This window comes from Zosterops lateralis, assembly GCF_965231275.1.
Source record: "Zosterops lateralis genome assembly, chromosome: 22".
Taxonomy (NCBI): Eukaryota; Metazoa; Chordata; class Aves; order Passeriformes; family Zosteropidae; genus Zosterops; species Zosterops lateralis.
This window is the reverse complement of record NC_139782.1, coordinates 3819649-3839196: the sequence shown is the minus strand read 5'-3', so window position 1 is coordinate 3839196 and position 19548 is coordinate 3819649. Positions and strand designations below refer to the sequence as shown.

At 47.3% G+C, this 19548-nt stretch overlaps 2 protein-coding genes across 9 annotated transcripts in view; both read left to right on the top strand.

Moving 5' to 3' along the window:
• The window catches only part of CAMTA1 (calmodulin binding transcription activator 1), a gene marked incomplete at its 5' end in the record, with an annotated part of 236542 nt that extends 222671 nt beyond the window's left edge, over nt 1-13871 (top strand). For 3 of the 8 annotated variants that reach the window (XM_083876768.1, XM_083876767.1, XM_083876769.1), the window contains 2 exons: nt 144-174; nt 9426-13866. In XM_083876768.1, coding sequence (XP_083732894.1) covers nt 144-174; nt 9426-9458 — 64 coding nt within the window. In that variant the 3' untranslated portion in view covers nt 9459-13866. Of the gene's footprint in view, nt 1-143; nt 175-9425 lie in introns of all 8 variants that reach the window. The other 5 variants (XM_083876765.1, XM_083876763.1, XM_083876766.1 and 2 more) reach the window with 4 other exon arrangements.
• Nucleotides 13872-15497: 1626 nt separating this feature from the next.
• Nucleotides 15498-19317, top strand: VAMP3 (vesicle associated membrane protein 3). The gene is made up of 5 exons (XM_083876613.1): nt 15498-15599; nt 16809-16890; nt 17458-17616; nt 18236-18287; nt 19047-19317. Coding segments are annotated over exons 1-5 (315 nt in total). The 5' UTR covers nt 15498-15597; the 3' UTR covers nt 19067-19317.
• The last annotated feature ends 231 nt before the right edge of the window (nt 19318-19548 follow it).

Sequence of the window (19548 nt, the reverse complement as noted above, 5' to 3'; positions counted from 1 at the left end):
CCCATAGGCAGGAGTGGGAAGGGTTCTTTCTCTCCAGGCAAGCAGAAGTGCTGTCTCCTCCTCCCTGAAGTGAAGCTCTGGGTAAGGTACGGTTGTTGCCCTGTGTGTCTAATGGCTCTTTGGTATTGTTTTGCACTCTGAAGCCCTCTGGTGGACCATAGGCTGTACAAAAGGGTGAGTGTAGCTGCCTGCTAGCCAGTTCCTCTCTTCCATTTTAAATATATTTGCTTTCTGCTTGCTTGCATGGGGCTGCGGCCGAGATATGCCAGTGAGTTTCACCTCCATTAATTATATGAAAGAATCTCGTATAAACTAACCCTACTGCAATGACTAACACTGCTGCTTTTGTAACAGGACAGAGCTCTGCAGTAGATGTTACCAGTGCATGAATGTGTGAAAAAGGACATGTATCTTCATCATGGGCATGCTTAGATGGCGTTGTCGGTGGGGTATTTTTTCAGTATCCAAAATGGCTGTGAGTAGATGCTGGGGTTTGACAGGGTCTGCACTCACACACTCTCAATGAGTTCTGTTGTCATGGGCTGCAGCAGCATTCAGGGTAGATCATAGGAAGCTGCACTGCAGGTGCAGCCTGCTCTAAATGAGTATTTATTTCTGCCTGAGCCAGATGGAAGCCGAAGAGCTCCTCACACTGCTTTTTACTCCCAAAGGTGGTTAAGCTCCAGTGTTTATCTTCTATAAGTTGGCCTTTGGTAAGTTACACATCTGTATATAGGGCCAGCTTTTTGACAGCTGTTTCTCTCATTTATTAATCCTCATATTGGGAAGAAAACAAAAGAAATGAAGATGCTGTAACTGTGTTATAGTAAGTGCTAAGAGAATGTCTGTTGAGAGTCTCTTTCCCAGCATGAAGAGCCACTCACTGTCTCCTCAGTCATGTTAGTGGCTGGTTGGCTGTGAGGCAGCAAGGTGCCAAGAGGTAGTGTTGCCTGGAATAATAATAAAAAAAAAGCTTTCCAAACAATATATTAAAGTGGTAATATAAAGAGCAGTTCTTTAATGAAAGCATTCAGGTGCAGAAAGCATAGGTATGAGCACGAGCGGTATAGGATTTCTACAGTTTTTACAAGGTTAATTAATTAGTGTATCTAGGAGGTAAATTCAACAGTTCTACCCTTGGGCCTGTCCCTTGGAGTGTCTCCAGGAGGTTCTTTGTCCTGCATCTTGTTTGGACTCTCAAATGGTGATGCAAAACAAGACATCCTTGTTAGAAATTCTTTTCTCGAAAATAAGACTAAATAGAATTTCAAGTGACATGATGTATTAAAAAGGGTTAGCTATTGTTTTAAAGTGTAAAAAATGATAAGAAAGTGCTAGAAACTCTAAAACTATATATTAGAAACCTAAAAAGCTACAAATATGTGAAAAAGCTAAAAATTTTTAGATATCAGTGGGAGAATTCTCATGACAGGTCTCTCAAGGCATGTGCCTCAGCTGCCAGCAGTCTGCTCTGTTCCATCTCACACCTGAGAGGTTGTTGGGGCAGCAGGATTTTTGTAAAACCTGCTGCTGGAAACATCACCATTTTGTGTGCTTATTGCTCCTGTTTTTTCAGCAAGGGAGGGGTGGCGTGGACTCCTGCTTCCATGTAACATTGTAAAAAGAAAAACTGCATTGTTGATGATGGAGTTTTATTGACTTGGAGTTGCAGAGATCGTTTTCAAGACTCAAGAGTGAGAGCATGAATTGGGTCTGAGCCTGCTGGAGAAACCATTATTTGTTTAACATATTTGTTTAGGTTAACAAAGGACCAGCAGCTGATGCCATTTGTTTCCAAATGATGACTTCTGTGCTACCATTTTTTGTTGTATGTCCTCGTATTTTTACAAGTTTTAAGAGTTTTTATGGATAACAGACGAAGTAGGAATTGGGTGAAATGAGGTCAAAGGCCCAGATGTGCCCTGAGGGCAGGTTCTGCAGGGGCTGCTGTAGCAGAGGCCAGATGTCAGTGTTGGAGGAGAAACAGTTGTTGCACTTTTAAGGCTTTGTGTATGTGACAGCATATGAGAAATTAGCAGGATGCAGATTCTGGAAGTTTGGTAGGATTTGCAGGTTTTGCCTGGAATGACCAATGATGTGTGATTGATGTGGAAATGGGGTGGCTCTCTGTCTGGAAAAAGTAAACTCTGAGCTACCTCAAAATGTACTGGCTGCTGTTCTGCCAAAGTAAGTCTGTAATGGCAAAATGTTCTTTGCTGCTTTGCATTCTGATAACACCCTGTGTGTGTCTGTTGCTGGAGTGCACAAACACAGAGTATTCCCAGGCCTGCTGATGAGCACAGGCTGACACAGCCCCTGGTGCTGAGGGATGTCTGCAAACACGTCTGTCTGTAATACACAAATTGGGTGTTTTCTGTACCTGTGCTGTTGGACTGTGCAGATACACGATCGCAGAATTTGCTCCTGGGTTTCAGTTTTCAAACCTTTCCAAGCTGAATGATTTTTTTTTTTCTGGATTTATTTGGGTGATGTTACGCCAGGATCAGTAAAGAGGCAGAGGCAGGAAATTTTACTGGCTGACTCTTAGGAGACAAGACTTGGTATCCTTCTGCAGTAGAAATTAAAATACCTTTTAGGAGGAAAAACCCCATCCAGTTGCTGTTGCCTTTAAGTAACAGTTTTCATATCAAGGAAATCTGCTTCAGTAGAGAGATTTCAGCTGCTCACCATGCCCCCCTACATGTATTTGCCTTCATATCAGTCAGACCATCCTCTGTAGCCTCCCGCAAAAGAGAGCTTTGCTCCCAGTCCAGGTGTAGAGATGAACAAATTGCACTGACCCTGTCTGCCCTACCCTTGGCAGGAGATGATCTGGAGGAGATCACAAGGAGTGAGTCTTTCCCATCTCAAGGGGATGACCAGTCAGTCAGCTTCTGCCTACAGCAAAACTTCTGTTCTCTCTGGGGCAGAACAAGTGCACTTGTTACCTGTGATCATGAGTAATAGAAACTCTCTTCATTCACTTTTCATGTACAAATAGGCCCCCTTATCCCACCACACTCTCCCAGTTTGATTAAATGCTGCTCTCCAGTTTTGGGGAGTAAGTGTGTAGCATCTGAAGTCATTTCTCTGGTAAGTACAGCTGCATTTAATACCTGAATAAACAAAATCTGCTATGTCCTGTTGTTCTCTGCATACACTTCCCTCTTTTGGTATTTTAGCAGCAAACCTTTTCCCACTCCTGTGCATCTAGGGCTTGTATTTTTAATGTGGTTTTAATCTGTGCCATGCAGCAGACATTGCATTGAAGTACCTGGTTTCTTGCCTCTCTTAGTAAGATAGACAATGGGGAAAATTTTCAAAGGAAAATCCCATTTGTTTGAGTTCAGGGTGATATGTGAAAATGTCATATTGGGATATGCGTCACTGTACCTGCAACAAAAGTTTTCAAAGTAATTTCTTTTTTAATTTACCTCTTGCAGGGGCTGAATGTATTTGGAGCTCAGATGTGTGTGTTAAATTGCAGACTGCATGCTCTGGGGTGTCGTTCTTATTGGGCCTTTCTGTCTTTCTTGTTTTGCTGCCTAAATGAGGTATCTGGAAAAAGGCAAGATCTCCCTTGTCTTAAATATCCCACAGGCCATTTCAGCTCTCAGAGCAACAGGTAACTCGCCAGCCAGCCTTCTCTGGCTCCTGCACCCTGTCCTGTAAACTGATCTTCAGCATTTGGACTCATTCAGCATTTCCCTGGCTGGGCATTACAGAGTCACTCTGATGAAGCAGCTTTTGTGTTCCGCTTTACCCATGAAGCCATCGTTTGCTGTGACTTTCTCTGAGTAGGGCTGGTTCATCTGCTGACACCCCAGGACTGGGGACAGGAGCTGCCACTCGCTGGGGCTGTTGCTTTCTACATTGCTTCAGCACATCCTGATGCACCCCCTGCACACTGTCCAAGTGAGCAACATGGTGTGAGGGGCAGAAACTTTGGCTGGCTGGAGCAGTTTGGGAACCAGGATGTATCTCCCAAGAGGCAGGGTTCAAAGCTCATGTTTGAAATGATCTTCTCTTCCTTTTCTGTATGTCAGCATCACGGCTGTGGTTTCAGGCACCTTAGCAGTGGTCATCTCTATTGCACGTGCTTTTTCCTTCCATCTGCTCTTCAGCACTTGCAGAGGGAATAACTCTGTGCCTTGGAAGCGCTCACTGTCTGGAGAATGTGTTACCTGGGGAGGTGTTTGTTCAAGGCTTCATCAGTGAAAAATCAGATATACAGTTATATATGTATCAGGTTTGTGCATGGTTTCTGAGCTGCTGGCATAGGATGGTGCTTTTTGTTTGGAGACCTGCAAAAGCTAGGGCCTGTTTCCCATTCTGGGGTGCTCCACTCGCAGCTGGGCATCACTTGAGCTGTCCTCACTCCAGCCCCCATCCAGCTCAGGGAGACACTCCCAGAAGTGATCCAAGCCAGCATGACAGTGCTTGTAGACTCCTGGAGAGGTTTGCACATCATCCAGCAGCACCTGGCCTGCTGCTGTCACTTTCATTGCCCTCATTTCCTCTGTTGTTTAAAAAAATAGTCTCACTGCAAGTCTGAGTTGAAACATCTTCTCCAAGAACATTCTTTATACTGTTCAATTCTATAAATCCCAGTAGTGTTCTTTTTCTTACAGCAGTTTATTAATGCTTGTAACTGCAAATGCTACACTTTGGTTTCTCTTCCCTGCCTCAGTTTAAGACTGGAGAAATGTTAACCAAAGAAGATTGCCTTGTAGCATGAAGACAGTGCTATATTGTTCACTTTAATTCTCTCCTAGCAGCACTTACTCAGAGGATTTCTGTTCTCGAGGGTCCTTGAAATTGTCCAGAATTCTTCCCTGGTCAACCTGTATTTTTTAACTGCAGTGGAAAATGTTGAGGGTTTATTACACCGAGTATTAATGAAGAGGAAATACCAGTCCCTCTTGTTGGACTTTATATTGTTGTAATCAAATCAAGTGCCACTGAGTGAGGAACTCAAGGACAGTTAAGGAAAGACTGAAAGGACTTCTAAGACACAGGAAAGGCTGCAGTGCAGACTATCCAAGAAAGAATTAACTGGTTGAAGACAATTAGTTTTAGATTCTCTTGACAAGACATTTCAGGTTAAATAAATGGATTGATTACCTTGGTGCATGCACTGGTTCTGGCACTTCCTGTTTATTGTGATTTGAGGAAGCAGCTTCAGAGCTTCCCCAGTGACACTCTGGCCATGGGTTGGTTCCATTTTTGTAACATTTAGAGGTATTTTAGTTCACTGGGCTGTGCTTGCTGCAGAGCCTGTGGTGGGCAGGGCTGCCCTGTACCAACTGCCAAGGAGAAGAAGAACTTCCCTGGCATCCCAGGGCCAGCTCTGGAGAGAGGAGAGACTGACAGCTGCAGACTGCAAGTTCCCATATTTACCAGGCAGTGTGTTAGTGGATTAAAGGACTCACAGTACCTACCTGCACTCCCATCTGCAGTGGGACACATACACTATTGCATTGAACAAAGAGATTAGTAAATTGAAAAGAAATGGTAGCTTAGTGAATTTGGATGGTTATCATCTTGAGGCCTAAGGGTGTAAATGCTGTGGAATGCAGGGTTTGTTTTAAGCCACTACATACTAAATAACATCTTCTAGTAATGTACCTGTGGCAGATTTCAGTTTGTACCTTTAAGGAAATTCTGTACTATTTTGTGTATCTGTTTTTCAGCAGTAATTGTTACTCCTGCACGTAAATGATATAAATCCCACCTGACCAAGGAAAGTGTTGCAAATGCAAAGTGTTCGACACTGTCCCATATGACATCCTTGTCTCTAAATTGAAGGAATGTGGTTTTAAGGATGGACCACTGGGTGGGTGAAGAACTGGCTGGATGGCCACATGCAAAGAGCTGTGGCCAGTGGCTCATGGTCCACATGGAGGCCAGTGATGATGGGGTCAGTCGTGGGGCTGATACTGTTCAACATCCTTGTCAGTGCCGTGGGCAGTGGGATTGAGGGCACCCTCAGCAGGTTTGCTGACACCACTGAGCTCTGGGCTGCAGTCACACACAGGAGGGAAGGGATGGATCCAGAGGGACCTGGACAGGCTGGAGAGGTGGGACTGTGTGAACCTCAGGAAGTTCAGCAAAGTAAAGTGAAGGTCCTACACTTGGTTGGGGCAATCCCACACACACAGACAGGTTGGGTGGAGAAGTGATTGAAAACAGCTTTGTGGAGAAATACTCTGGTTGTGGTTGATGAAAAGCTCCCCCTGTCACTGTGTGCTCCCAACCCAGAAACCAATTGTGTCCTGGGCTGCTTGTCAGTCCTGCACACAGTTCTGGTGTCCCCAGCATAAGAAGGACATGGAACTGTTGGAGCAAGTCCAAAGGATGCCATGGAGTTGATAACAGGACTGGAGCACCTCCCCTACAAAGACAGGCTGAGAAAGTTGGGGCTGCTGAGCCTGGAGAAGAAAAGGTTGTAAGGAGACCTTACAGCACCTTCCAGTGTGTAAGGGAAGCTGAAAAGGGATTCTTCATCCAGAACTGTAGTGATAGGATGAGGAGTAATTGATAAAAATTAGGAGAATTTTAGGTTAGATATTAAGAATTTATTTTTTTTTCTCTGAGGATTATGAGACACTGGAATAAATTACCCAGAGATGCTGTGGCTGCCCCATCCCTGGAAGTGTTCAAGGCCAGGCTGGATATGGTCTTGAGCAACCCAGGGTAGTGGAAGGTTTCCCTACCCATGGCAGGGGAGTTGGGGCTCGATAATCTTTAAGGTCCCTTCCAACCCTTCACATTCTATGATGCTGTGATTCTCTGTTTCTGAACAGGACCTGTTTTAGTGCAAATGCTGAGCACTGCAATGATTAACTTCTGTTGGCATGTGTGTTCCAGGCAAACAGATGCAATAGTTCTGCACCAGTACAGATATTGCATGCTGTAGGTTGAAGTTTGCAGCAAAGCATGTTTTGCATTCTTCCAGTAAAAGTGCTTCATTAGTGTAGCCCTTGCATGTGAAGTGCTAAAGTGAGGAATAGCATGTCTCAGTGAAAGAGCCACCAGCTTATTTAATGTGCATGTTCTCAGTGAGAGATCTATAATAACAGGTTAATTTTACATTACAGTACTGAAGTGCAACAGAAAACACTTGGAAGTTGCACTGCAAATCATGCATTAATTGATGGTATCTTAAACACAGCTAATTAAAAATTGTCCATTTGCACAGAGGCACAACACCTTTTCTAGCACAGCACCAGGGATTCTGGCTCTCCTGCTTCTAAATGGTGCACTACTAGAAATATTAGTTAAAAAATCGAGGGAGAGGCTGCTTTTCTGCCCCAAGAAAATAAAACTAGATACACTGGAGATGAGTAACATGTCATTTATGACTGTTTTGGCTTACTGTGTCAGCCCTCCTGTGTTTCCTGCAATGAAAAGGGGATCTGGCTGTACTCAGCATGAAGAGCCCCAGTGAAGTTAGAACTCAGCCTGAGCAGAGGCTTGTTGCTGCCTTCTGTGCAGTGCTGAAGCCTCCACTCTCTTGATGTCAACAGGCTCTTTAGACAGACACCTTGTGTCTTCACAGACAGAGCTTGTGTAGATCCAAAATGTTCCTTGAAGATTTCCCTGTAAAGTAGCAGTCAGGCTTGTCCAAGTAGGAACTGAGAACCCCTGGTGCTGTTGGCTGCCTTGTCCCTTCCTCAGCCTGGGGACCAGAGCACTGCTTGGCACTGGGAGAGCCTGCTGGGCTGCTCTGCTGGGATTTCAGGAATGCCAGAGCCTCTCCAGGAGTGGCCTCAGACTGAACACACAGTGTGCATTTGGCCTAGCAGAGCCCTCCGTCTTTCCATACGTGATATTCTCCAACACTGGGATTAGGATAATTAACAAAGGTCTAACTTGCATACAGGTCAGTCTGATTTGACCCGTGGCCACATTTCACATGCTGAGAATGCATTTGAGTGCTAGAGCCTTTGAGTCAGCTAAAACAGAGGTGAAAGCAGCCAGCTCCCTTTTCACTGTGGTTCTGATTAAGAGTACATCCAGAAAAAGGAATTAATAAAATATGAAATGGAGGTGTATTTATAGAGATCAATTTATATCCTTCATTGTATCCTTATATTAGCAGGCTGGTGCAAGAGCCAAAAGATGTGTGGGTGTAAGTCTATGCACATAGCTATAAACTGTCACTGCTGCTGCTCAGCTTTCCTGACACGTTTTCTTACTTTTATTTACTTGGGCTTTGTTAAATTCTTTCACTTGTAGCTGGTTGCATTACACAGACTTGCATCTCTGACACTGTTTTTTGTACTATGTTTTGTTACTTGTCCTTTCAAGTTTTTGCAGCATCATGTGAGCACTTGAGCCTGTACATGCTTAGCTAAAGCACCTTTTTTTTTTTTTTTTTTTCTTTTTTTTTCTGCAATCTGCTCCAGTTTTGTGGGGAACTTTCCCTTGCAGGAGCAGAGGGAAGACATGTGGAGGCAGGTGGATCTCACTGCAGAACTCCCTGTAAGCAGAGGCAGAGCCAGCCCCAAGCCCAGATGGGCACCTTTAGGGCAGCACTGGATTTGGTCTGGCTCCTTTGCAGGGAGCCTGCACTGACACACAGCCAGGTTCTCTGCCTGAGCAGGTTTTCTGCTGCCCCAGCTCCAGTGAACAGTTCTGTTTCACTTGATGGGATTGAAATTATTCCCTTCTCTTCATCCTTTAGTTTAATTTTTAACTTTTTCAGCTTTCAGTGATGCTTTAGTTCTTGTGTTGATGAGTTAGAGGAGGTAATGTATGGCGTGCATTTGAGAACGTTGACAACTGGGGCATCAGGCCACGCCTAGGAAGAGTGATTTCCACACTGTAGGTACATCTCCCTTGGCACACAGCATCCAGCACTGCTGGGAAAACACATGAACATAATCAAACACAGGCACAGCAGCTGGGGTACTTGTGAAACCAAAAGCCTTTCTTCACACCCATACTGCTGCTTCTGCTTGTACACAAACACTTTCTTATGTGAGGTTCTCTATCAACACCAGGCTTCCTTTCCAAGCTGGACAGACTTGATTTTCCCCCACTGTGCTGTCACTGCCCCAGGATTGAACAAACCCTTTGCCATGACAATGGGAAGCAGCTGCAGGGTCAGGCAGGGCACAGCAGTCCAGGAAGTCCAAAGCAATCAGGCCAACACCAGAACAAAGCCCAGCTGTGGTTGCCAAAACTGGGGAAAAGCAGTAGCTGGAACCAAGTTTGTGTCTCTCCAAACGTGTTTGTCTGGGATCTCCAGTGGCCCCTTCTTGCGCTTCCAACTGTTTATGGTGTTGGGAAGGTGTTACCCTCCTGTTCTGGGAGCTGCCTCTTCTGCACGGGAGGTTGGAGTGATGAATCCTTTTGATTGTTCTGTCTTCAAGAGGTTTGTGATAGAAGTGTTACATAGCTCCTCTTTGTTTTTTCAGAGTGAAAGAATTGAAAAAGGCCAAGGAACTTGAAGATACGCAGCAGCATCCCGTAGCAATGTGACATTGCTTTTCAGACTGTTTTCATTTTCTGTTTTTAGCAGAGACATGCAACAACAACAAAAATACCCACTGCAGTTCTGGAAATACCAGCTGCAGGATTTTAACAGTAATGTTTTGGTCATTGCATTTGCACTTTCATGGACAACTTTTAATTTGTTCAGCAAGACATCTTGGAACTCAATCTTCTGTTGGATCGTGGGGAAAACAAGACACCAGGAGGAAATCGTGAGTTGCTTCATTCTCCGAGGAGGAAGGAAGAAGCGATTAATTATCCTTTTCATATAGGGCTGTATTAAACAACATGTGGAACTGTACAAATATTATACCAAAAATATTGTTCAGAAAAGGTGGGAATGCACAAGCAACACAAGAATGCTGTTCCTGCACCTGTCAGTCATCTCCAAGAAACTGAAGCTTTGAGAGTCTCAGTGGAGGGGCTTAGATCAGTACATCTTTATTGGGTCCATGCATCCTCATTTCCTTCGCACTCCTGTCCTTTGTGTTTTATTTAAACCTCTACAGCACACTTAATGCAACTTTTTAAATCTGCAGGTTTTTAATACATCCCGTGGGAACTTACAGGAGGGGTTTGGTCTATGAGAGACACGGGTATTGCATGAGGAATGGAGAGAGCAGCTTAAGCAAGTTTTACACCTTTTTTTTTTTTTTTTTTTTTTTTTTGTATTTTTTTACTAGAACCTGCAAACATATCAACTGTCATGTACTTTCTCTCATATTCAGCACTTTATTTTCTAGCCTTACCTTCATGTACTATTGTTTTAATTAAGTTCTCAAATAATTTGTAAAACATGTAGCTTTTTCTCTTATGTACTTGTCAAACCTCTTGTCATTTTGCAGAGTCACGTACATATGTTGCCTGGACATTTTATGCCACCTAAAGATCAGTGGTGCTGCATTCTGGCCAGTAAATTTCTTATTTTGGCTACTTCATCAAAATCTGGGCAGTTTCTGTATATATAGAAGGTAGAAATGGAAAATGAGAAAAAAATATTTGAAAGGGAATATATTGATTAATTACTAAATATTTTATTCACAAAGGGTCAATAACTTGGCAAGATAAAATTATTATTTGTATAGTTTTGTCTGAATGAACGAGAAGAGTGTGGATGTATTGTTTGTACATATTGTATATATTAAAGAGATATGTGCATGAACTCAAGAAAAAGAAATGAACAAAGCAAAGCATTAGTGGCTATGGTCTGTAAAATGAAACAAAAACTTTATTTCACTATAAGAAACTTTATTTTAAATGTTCTTTAGAAGAACATTTTTGCTAAAGCATGACTAAATGGCAAAAAAGAGCTACTGTATTTAGACTTAGGAAAAAAAGGCAGAGCAACATTACTTTAAAAAAAAAAAAAAAAAAAAGAAAAAAAGGATATGTTTACATTTGATTTTGGCTACCAGGAGTTTGGTTCAGTTGAGTTTATTTATGTATTCCTTCCTTCTTTTTTTTTTTTTACCCCCGTCTTTTTATTTTTCTTTTTTTTTTGCCAATGGTGCCAAGTAATGTGAATGCTAATATTGCTTAAGAAAATTAAGTTACTTTTGCAAAGCAGATAATCATAAGAGTACAAAAAACGTATCTAGCTTAACACCATACACTCACTCCAATAAAGAACACTTAGAATGAACATAAAATGAAAAAAAAAATAAATAGTACGAAAGTAGAAAATATGTTTCACATTTTCATATCTCCTGCTGGAAGTCAGAAAATGTAATAAAAATTGCACAAAAAATTTTAAAAAATTAAGTAAAACTTAAAAAAAAGATGCAAACTGATCCTGTAGGGGTGTCATGGTATATTGCTATTTCCACATAGTGAGGAGCCAAAGAAATTAGATTTTTTTTAAATTGAACTACTAATTTAAAACTGTCACAGATTCTCAACAATGGGAACCAGTTCTGATCTTCATTACACAGGAATGTAAGGGAAGAAACTCCTGAAGTCCATGTCATTTACTTGTGGATCACGTACATGTGTCTGAGATCAGAAACTGCTCCTGTCTGTTTGTCTCGCTCGTGGCAGTTGAAAATTTCTGAATGAACTTGTGTAAATTTGAGATTGTTAGTTTTGGAATAGTTGTTCTTGCTTGATCCCGGCCACCAACTGCAATGTTTAAACGCAAGGCTTGTTGTGAAAGCCAAAAAATATTCACACATAAGAAGCTTTGAAACTGGTGTCTTTAAAAGAAGAGTAAAAACAAAGATTGTGGCAAAAAAACTGGGGTCAGTGCTCTTGGTGCCTTTTCTATAATTGTACCTGTTTTTAATTACTTCTTTTCACTGCCAGCATTGAATTACAGTAGATGTGCTATAGCTCATTATCAGAATTCTCTTGTACATTTCTGAACTGCTGCTTTATGACCTGATTCAATTTAAAAAAAAAAGGGAAAAAAGCAAAACCAATGGCCTGGTGCTCGCACTGTGCCTGTGGGCAGCCTCGTGGCCTCAATTCACTGTCTGCAATTGGAACCTTCACCATTAAATTCTCCTCTCGCGCCAAAACAGGAGATGCTGAAGAATCTCCTTCGGAATGAATTGGAAATGCTCTGTATTAGTACTGGAAGAACTCTTGACATTTTTGAAACTGAAATATTGCACCCATTAACCAATACGTGACAATATAGAATTGATCTGTTCCTAACAAGAGTAGTGACCTCAGTGGAAATGTTTTAACTCCTTGTCTTTACAGAAAAAAAAAAAAATTCAGTAATATACAGAGCTATTTCAAATTACTCTTCCAGATCCATGGGCCTGGTGGTGTATCTACTAATCTAGATCCTGCTTCAGCCAAACGTTTAAGGCTGTACTGGCAGTTAAGCATGCAGACAGTTCTGCAGCACAGCTCCAGGACTCCTGACGTGCTTGAAGCCAGTTCAGCTCCCAAGTGCTTTGTTGTGTCGGGCCGTAACCCTTCAGTGTGTCACTGGGGAGGAGCAGCACTCACTCCCCCGCAGTGAAGTGATTCTTCGAACCCTCTTCTTGGTTGTGGAACTTAACATTTTCACCTAAGATAAGTCAGTGCAGCTTTCTAGGAAAATTCAAAATTCCCAAGTGCCAGGAGCCAGAACTTCTGTCTTCTGATAATAGAATCGCTCCTTTGTGAAACACATTCGACAGCAGTAATACTGTGTGAAAGAAATACAGAATATAACATGAACCCCCTCTCTGGTTGCACGCTTATGGCAGTTCCACACAATAGCTGGTGCCCAATGGGGGGTCCCCAAGACTTGCATGTAAAACTAGTATAGATGTCTTCTCTTTTGTAAGTTTTATTTTTGTAACTGTGCATGTAAAGCATCACTGAATCAATGGATCTGTTGAAGAACTCAGCTGCTGGAACCATGCAAAATGTTTTGAATTGCCCTTAAAATATGGAAAATGTTTTCTGAATGCTTTATATTCTTTCTGCTGTAAATTAAAAAAGAAAATTTCCCCATACAAAGTGTGTGCCTTCTTCTGAACACATCTCTTCATCTTACTCTGAGAGCAAAGTAGTCCATTAGTCACTCTAAGGAACCACGCACAAAAAAGTTTCTGCTCTACACGACCTGCTTATAAGAATATTGCATCTGATTTTGTACAGGTTATGGTGTGACAGTCCACAGCCTGTCCAGGAGCAGGTGCAGCCCCCAGAGCTTTGTTTGCAGCTCCTCTTCAGTGGACAGTAATCACTTCCAGGGTAATACTGAGAAACCACATAGAGCTGGTAGCAAAATGCTTAATCCTACAGTGCACACAGAGTCAAATGGCAGAATTCCTGAGGGCTGCTGGTGCAGAAACCTGAGAGGTGACAATTAATAATACAATTAACTGAGACACAAGCACTATGGATTGCACTGATCAAATATGTAACTTACATGAACTGGTCCTCAGGAACAAAATTTGTACCAGACTACCTGGCCATCCTGAAACCAGGTTTAGTAAATTAATCATCTGGTCTATCAGAGACTGTGTTAGTACCATTATGAGTGAGCCCTTCCAAAACCCAGCTCCACAACTGAAGATGAGATTTCATTGAGAGAGTTTCCTTTTGACTGCAGAGAAAGTTTAATTATGTTTCTCTTTTAGAATAAATCAGCATTTAACTTTCCAAATCGCTCTCCCATTTTTCCATTTTCCATGGCTGTTAATTGCTGGGCTCTTTTCCCACAGTGTCGGGCTGACCCAGTCCTGAATGAGGGCCCCTCCTCCCTTATCCCCCGGGACACAGGGGGAGACCGCCAGACACGAGGGGGAGAACGCCTGCGGTGAGATAAAGTTTAATAAGGGCAGGAAAAGTAAAGTAAACTTAGAACACGCGGTGAAAAGGCAGCCAGGGCCTCCCTCCCACCAGGGCCGATGTTCCCCGGCCGAGCAGCCCCGGGTCTCCCAGGGGAGCAGCTCCGAGCTCCGGCCTGACCGGCCCTGCTCTGCCCACCGACAGCCCCGGGCGGGTGCCGGGGAGCCCCGGCCCGCGGGGGCCTGGAGCCGTGGGGGGGAACAAGGGCAAGGACAGCCCCGGCCCGCCCCGGGCCCTGCACGCAGCGAGCGGACCCCTGTGATAACAGCTCGGAGTGCACTGTGATAACACGTGTGAGCACACCACGGAGTGCACGTGGTTCTGTGTCGGTGTGCCCATGTGTCCGTGTCTGTCTATCCGTGTGTCTGTCTGTCCGTGTCTCCATGTGCCCGTGTCCGTCTGTCCGTGTGTGTGTGCCGGGCCGCTCGCGCCGTTCCGTTACCGCCGTTCCCGTCAGCGCCCGGGGCGGGCGGGGCCGGCACAGCGCCCCCCAGCGGCCGTACCCCCGACACCGGCCCGCGGGCCCCGCCGGCGGCCATGACCCGGCCCCGCCCCAGGCCCCGGCCCGGGCCCGGCCCCGGCCCGGCCCCCGCCCCGAACCCGCCCGGCGCTCCGCCGGACCCTCGCCCACCGCCCCGGCCTCAGTCCCGCCCTGGGCCCGACCCTCGCCCTGAGCTCCCGCCACAATCCCGCTCCGGCCCTCACCCACCGCGAGCCCGGCCCGGGCCCGGCCCTCAGCCATCGCCCCCGCTTCAATCCCGCGCCGGGACCGGGCCCGGCCCTCAGCCATCCCCTCCGCCCCAATCCCGCCCCGGCCGTCACCCATTGCCCTCGCCTCCATCCCGCCCAGGGCCCAGCCCTCACCAATCGCCCCCGCCTCAATCCCACCCCAGACCCGGCCCTCAGCCATCGCCCCCGCCTCAATCCCACCCCAGACCCGGCCCCCGTCCATCGCCCCCGCCTCAACCCCGCCCCGGCCCTCGTCCATCTCCTCCGCCCATCGCCCGCTCGGGGCCCGGCCCCCGCCCTGAGCCCCCGCCCCAATCCCGCCCAGGGCCCGGGCCCGGCCCTCAGCCATCGCCCCCGCTTCAATCCCGCCCCGGCCGTCACGCATCACCCTCGCCTCAATCCCGCCCAGGGCCCGGCCCTCATCAATCGCCCCCGCCCATCGCCCGCCCTGGGCACACCCCACACCCATCGCCCCCGCTTCAATCCCGCCCCGGGCCCGGCCCTCAGCCATCGCCCCCGCCTCAATCCCGCTCTGGCCGTCACCAGTCGCCTCCTCCCCAGTCCCGCCCCGGCCCCCGTCCATCGCCTCCGCCCCAGTCCCGCTCCGGCCGTCACCCATCACCCTCACCTCCATCCCGCCCCCGCCCATCGCCCCCGCCTCAATCCCGCCCCGGGCCCGGCCCCCGTCCGGAGCCACCGCTTCAATCCCACCCCGGGGCCGGGCCTCACCCGCCGCCCCCGACCCGAGCCCGCTCCGGGCCCGGCCCCCGCGCTGAGCCCCCGCCTCAGTCCCGCCCCGGGCCCGGGCCTCAGCCGCCGCCCCCGTCCGGAGCCCGCCCCGGGCGGGGGGCCCGCCTTGAGCCCCCGCCCCAATCCCGCCCCGGCCCCGAGCCCCCGCCCCAATCCCGCCCCGGCCCCGAGCCCCCGCCCCAAGCCGAGCCGCAGCCGCCGCCCCCGCCCCAATCCCGCCCCGGGCCCCGCCCCGTGACTCGTCAGCGCGGGGCGCCGCGCGCAGTTCCCGCTGGGCCCGCCGGGGTGCTGTCTCCGTGGCTCCGTTGCCGTCCCGTGGCCAAGATGTGAGTGCGGGGCGCGCTGGGGAGCGGGGCGGGCCTGGCGGCGGCGGCGGGAGCAGGGCCCGGTCCGGCCCTGCGGGCGGGGGCTCCGGGAGGGGCTCCGGGAGGGGCGGGCGCGGCGGCGGCAGAGGCGAGGCCCGGTCCGGCCGAGCCTTGGGCCGCCCCGCCGGAGCCGCTGCTCGGGCCGGGACCGGGGCGCCGGGCGGGGCGCGCAGGCCTGGCTGTCCGCCGGCCCCCGGCGCGCCTCAGAGCGGGGCCCGCCCTGCCGGGACAGCGCCTGCCGGGCACCGGGGCGTTGCTCTGTTTGGAACCTTGCAGGAAGCGCTGTCATTTCCGAGGCTGTTCACCTGGGACTGGCACTGAAGCAGCACCGAAGGGTGGCGGCAGCGCCAAAATAGTGATACCGTGGTGTACGGGGCGGCTTCCAGCCTTGCCCCGGCTCCCGCGTTGTGCCTGTACTCATTACATGCAAGTTAAAAGCCAATGTGCAAATGTGTATGTACAGGAAACAGTCAGTTTGGCTGTTTGGAGGGCCAGGATGCACCAAACAAGCATCTGATGTGAAAACAGTAAGAACATGGAAAAGGAAATTGAGTGCAGATAGTTCTAGAGATGTGCATTAAAAACCTGGCCAGGTGGTGAAAAGGTAATGAGGAGTAAGTACAGAAGTTCTCGCATCCATTATAAAGATGCAGAGTGTTGTAGCTGGTAAAAAGAACTCTGTTATGAATTCAAAGCTGGCCAAAGGTAAATCCTTGTATTTTCCAAATACTTTTTCCTTCTGATGCTTTCTCTTGCTCCCTATCAACCATTTCAGAAGAATAGAAAATCACATATTTAGAATAAGTATTAAGTTTTTTGCATTTAATTTTTTGTAAACTACTGTTTCTTGAAACTTAGTACTTGTGTTTATATGGGAAAGCAAGAACACCCCTGAGCCCAAACTTCTCACTCTTTGTGCCCTATGGGCCATTCTTAGGAGCTGTCCCCTGCCTCACTGCAAAGTGTGGTGTGTTAGCAAACCACTGCTGCCTCTTAGCACAGCAGACAATTTATTAACAAAATGTTTGGGGCACTGCATGACTTGAGCCCACTGTCAGCTGTTAAAACACCATTTCTCCAGTAAGAAACTGCCCTTAATTTATTACGAGGATACAAGTTGCCAGTTTTTCAGGACTGTCAGATGTGTAATGATTCTTTTCTTTCCTGCAGGTCAGCCAACGTCCCTGGAAGCTCAAATATGGCTGCTGGCAGCAATCGCCGGCTTCAGCAAACTCAGCACCAAGTAGATGAGGTAAAACTCATGATACTAGTGTCATCCTCTTCCTGTAGGAAACCTATGCAATTAGAAGGGATATTTTTCCTCAAACAGTTTTCCCTTCGTTATGTGAAGGGGAAGCAGAGAGAGGTTCCCAGTGTCCAAACATTAGCTGCAGTCTTTTTGCTTGAGGATTTGGCATAAGTAAAGATTGTTTACAGAGAAAAAGCTTTTTTTCTCATCAGTAGCCATGAGAGCTGACTACCAAATGTGACTTTTGTGGAATCCAAAGGCCAGGCTGGCTGGCAAGTATTTCTTGATGTGGTTTACTATCATGTTTATATTCCTCAACTCCTTCTGAAGCAAGTCAGGAATTATTTCCCAGGTCTGAAGGAATGCCAGCACTGCTGACTTTTTAAAGTATGCATTCAGAGCTTCTAGCCACAGGTGGATTTCATAGTTTTCTCTAAGCTTATGCCTGCCAATACTAAAAGGCAGCAACTCCTGCTTCCAAGAAAACACTGAGTACCTTGTTGTGCTGTCTGCTGGCTGTGATTATGTCCCACTGTGTGTTCACTCACCGTAAGCACTGAACTGCTGTAGGTTGTTGACATCATGAGAGTGAACGTGGACAAGGTTCTGGAGCGAGACCAGAAGCTGTCAGAGCTGGATGACCGCGCTGATGCCCTGCAAGCAGGAGCCTCCCAGTTTGAGACCAGCGCCGCCAAGCTGAAGAGGAAGTATTGGTGGAAGAACTGCAAGGTAAGCCTCTTGTGTGCTTGTTGCACTGTGCCTGTAACACTATTACAGTTTGTGTTTCAAAAGGCAGAAAAAGTTTAGCCAGTGTTGTTTAAGTCACAGTATCTAGTTTTGAAAGCATGGCACAGTGGCTGGGTGAAGTAACAACGAGCTGCGTTACTGGCCATGCTGCCCTGTGCAGGATCTTGTCTGATAATGGCCAGAGGGGAAGCATGTCAGTAATCTGAGGCTTTGAGAAACAAGAAGAAAAGGTTAAAAATGCATAGCTTGAATTAATGTGCAAGTAGTATTAGAAAGTGGAAGAAGCTCACTCAGACTCCTGTACTTGTAGCTGTTCCCAAAGGTTGGAATCATCTTTGGTGAGTAACAGAACAGCTTGTGCATTCACTTGGGACAGACTTTATGTGGAGAAAACCAGATTGCTCTGTTTGTCTGCGTGCATGGCCTGCCATCCCTGAGTGCTAGTAATGGATTGAGCTCGCTGACTGAAGAACCTTTGCTTGCCACATTAGATCTGATAAAGAGTGCTAAAAGTCCCTTGCAGAGGCTTTTCCTGTACCCTGAGGGGTACCTGATGTAGTTCCATAGTGTGTAGTAAGTGTTGTATGGCTTTTTTTCACAGATGTGGGCAATATTGATAGCTGTTGTTGTCATTATCATCATCATCATTATTGGTAAGTTTGACCAAAACAAGGATTTCTCCTAGATTTGGAATGGATGGTGTTAATTTTCTGACTGGTACAGTTTAAGCAAAGACAAGATACTCAGATGGAAGTGATCCCAACATGAATTTGAAATAGCAATGATGGATTTAACAACAATTGCATGCAGTGAGTAGCAAACTGTGATAACGTGGGAGCTCCAGTACTGGAATCTCAACCACGAGCGGGGGTGACAAAGGTGAAAGTGAAAATAACAAGGACTTGGAACCCAGGAACAGCCTTGGGGTTTTTTTACAGCTGCCTGTTGCGGAAGTGTAACATGAGATTCCACACACTGGCCTTGTGTGAGAGCTGTTATCATGTGCCTTGGCTTCCTGCTTTTTTGTGGCAGTTACAGGTGCCCTCCCATACCAGGGAGGCTTTGTAGAGGTTTGGCTGCTGAGTGAAATGAGAGACTAACACTGGGTTAGGATAGAGAGCCAGGGAAGGGATGGTTCAGTCTTTGAGTCCTCAGGTAATTGCCAAATGTTTAAAGGGAAGACCAAGTTTTTAAGTTTGTACTGTAACAGTTACAAACACACAGTAACCATTGACATCAGGGGCGCAGTCCTGGTGCGCAAGCAGGAGGGAAAAATACAAGTAAGAAAGCCAACATGGGCAAATCCTTAAATTTAAGAGGGATTTATCTCTATTATCTCAAATTCTTAAAATGCAGGATTGTTATGGTGAGGGGCTGAAGGACATCGTCCAACCTTTTTCTTCTTTTTGTAGTGTGGAGTGTGTATTCATGAGTTACAAGAAGAAACTCAGTTCAACTGAAGGTGCCTTTGAGAATCTTCTTCAGCCTCTCCACTTCAAACCTGCTGCCTTCTCAGCCCATTTACTGCTGTTTAAAGCAAAACTATTTTGATTACCGAGATGTTAACTAACTTTACTGGTCGCCTTAAGACACTCCTGTCATTAATTACTAACCAGCCCGGCCCACCACTCGCACGGTGCCTCAATGACCCGGGGCGGGCCACGCCCTCTCCCGGCCCCGCCCCTCGCCCGACCACGCCCAGGGGCGGGGCCGGCCCCGCACGTGGCGGCGGGGGCATGCGCGCGCACGGGGGCCGCGTGCGGCGCCGCGTGAGGGGCGGGGCGGCGCCCCCGCCCTGGCGGGCCACGCCCACCGCGCGCGTTTTTCTCCAATAAAGCAGCTCCGACCCCGCCCCCGCCTCCTCCTCTGTCCGCGGGGCGCGGCGCACGTGGCGCGGGTGTGTGGGAGCGGGGC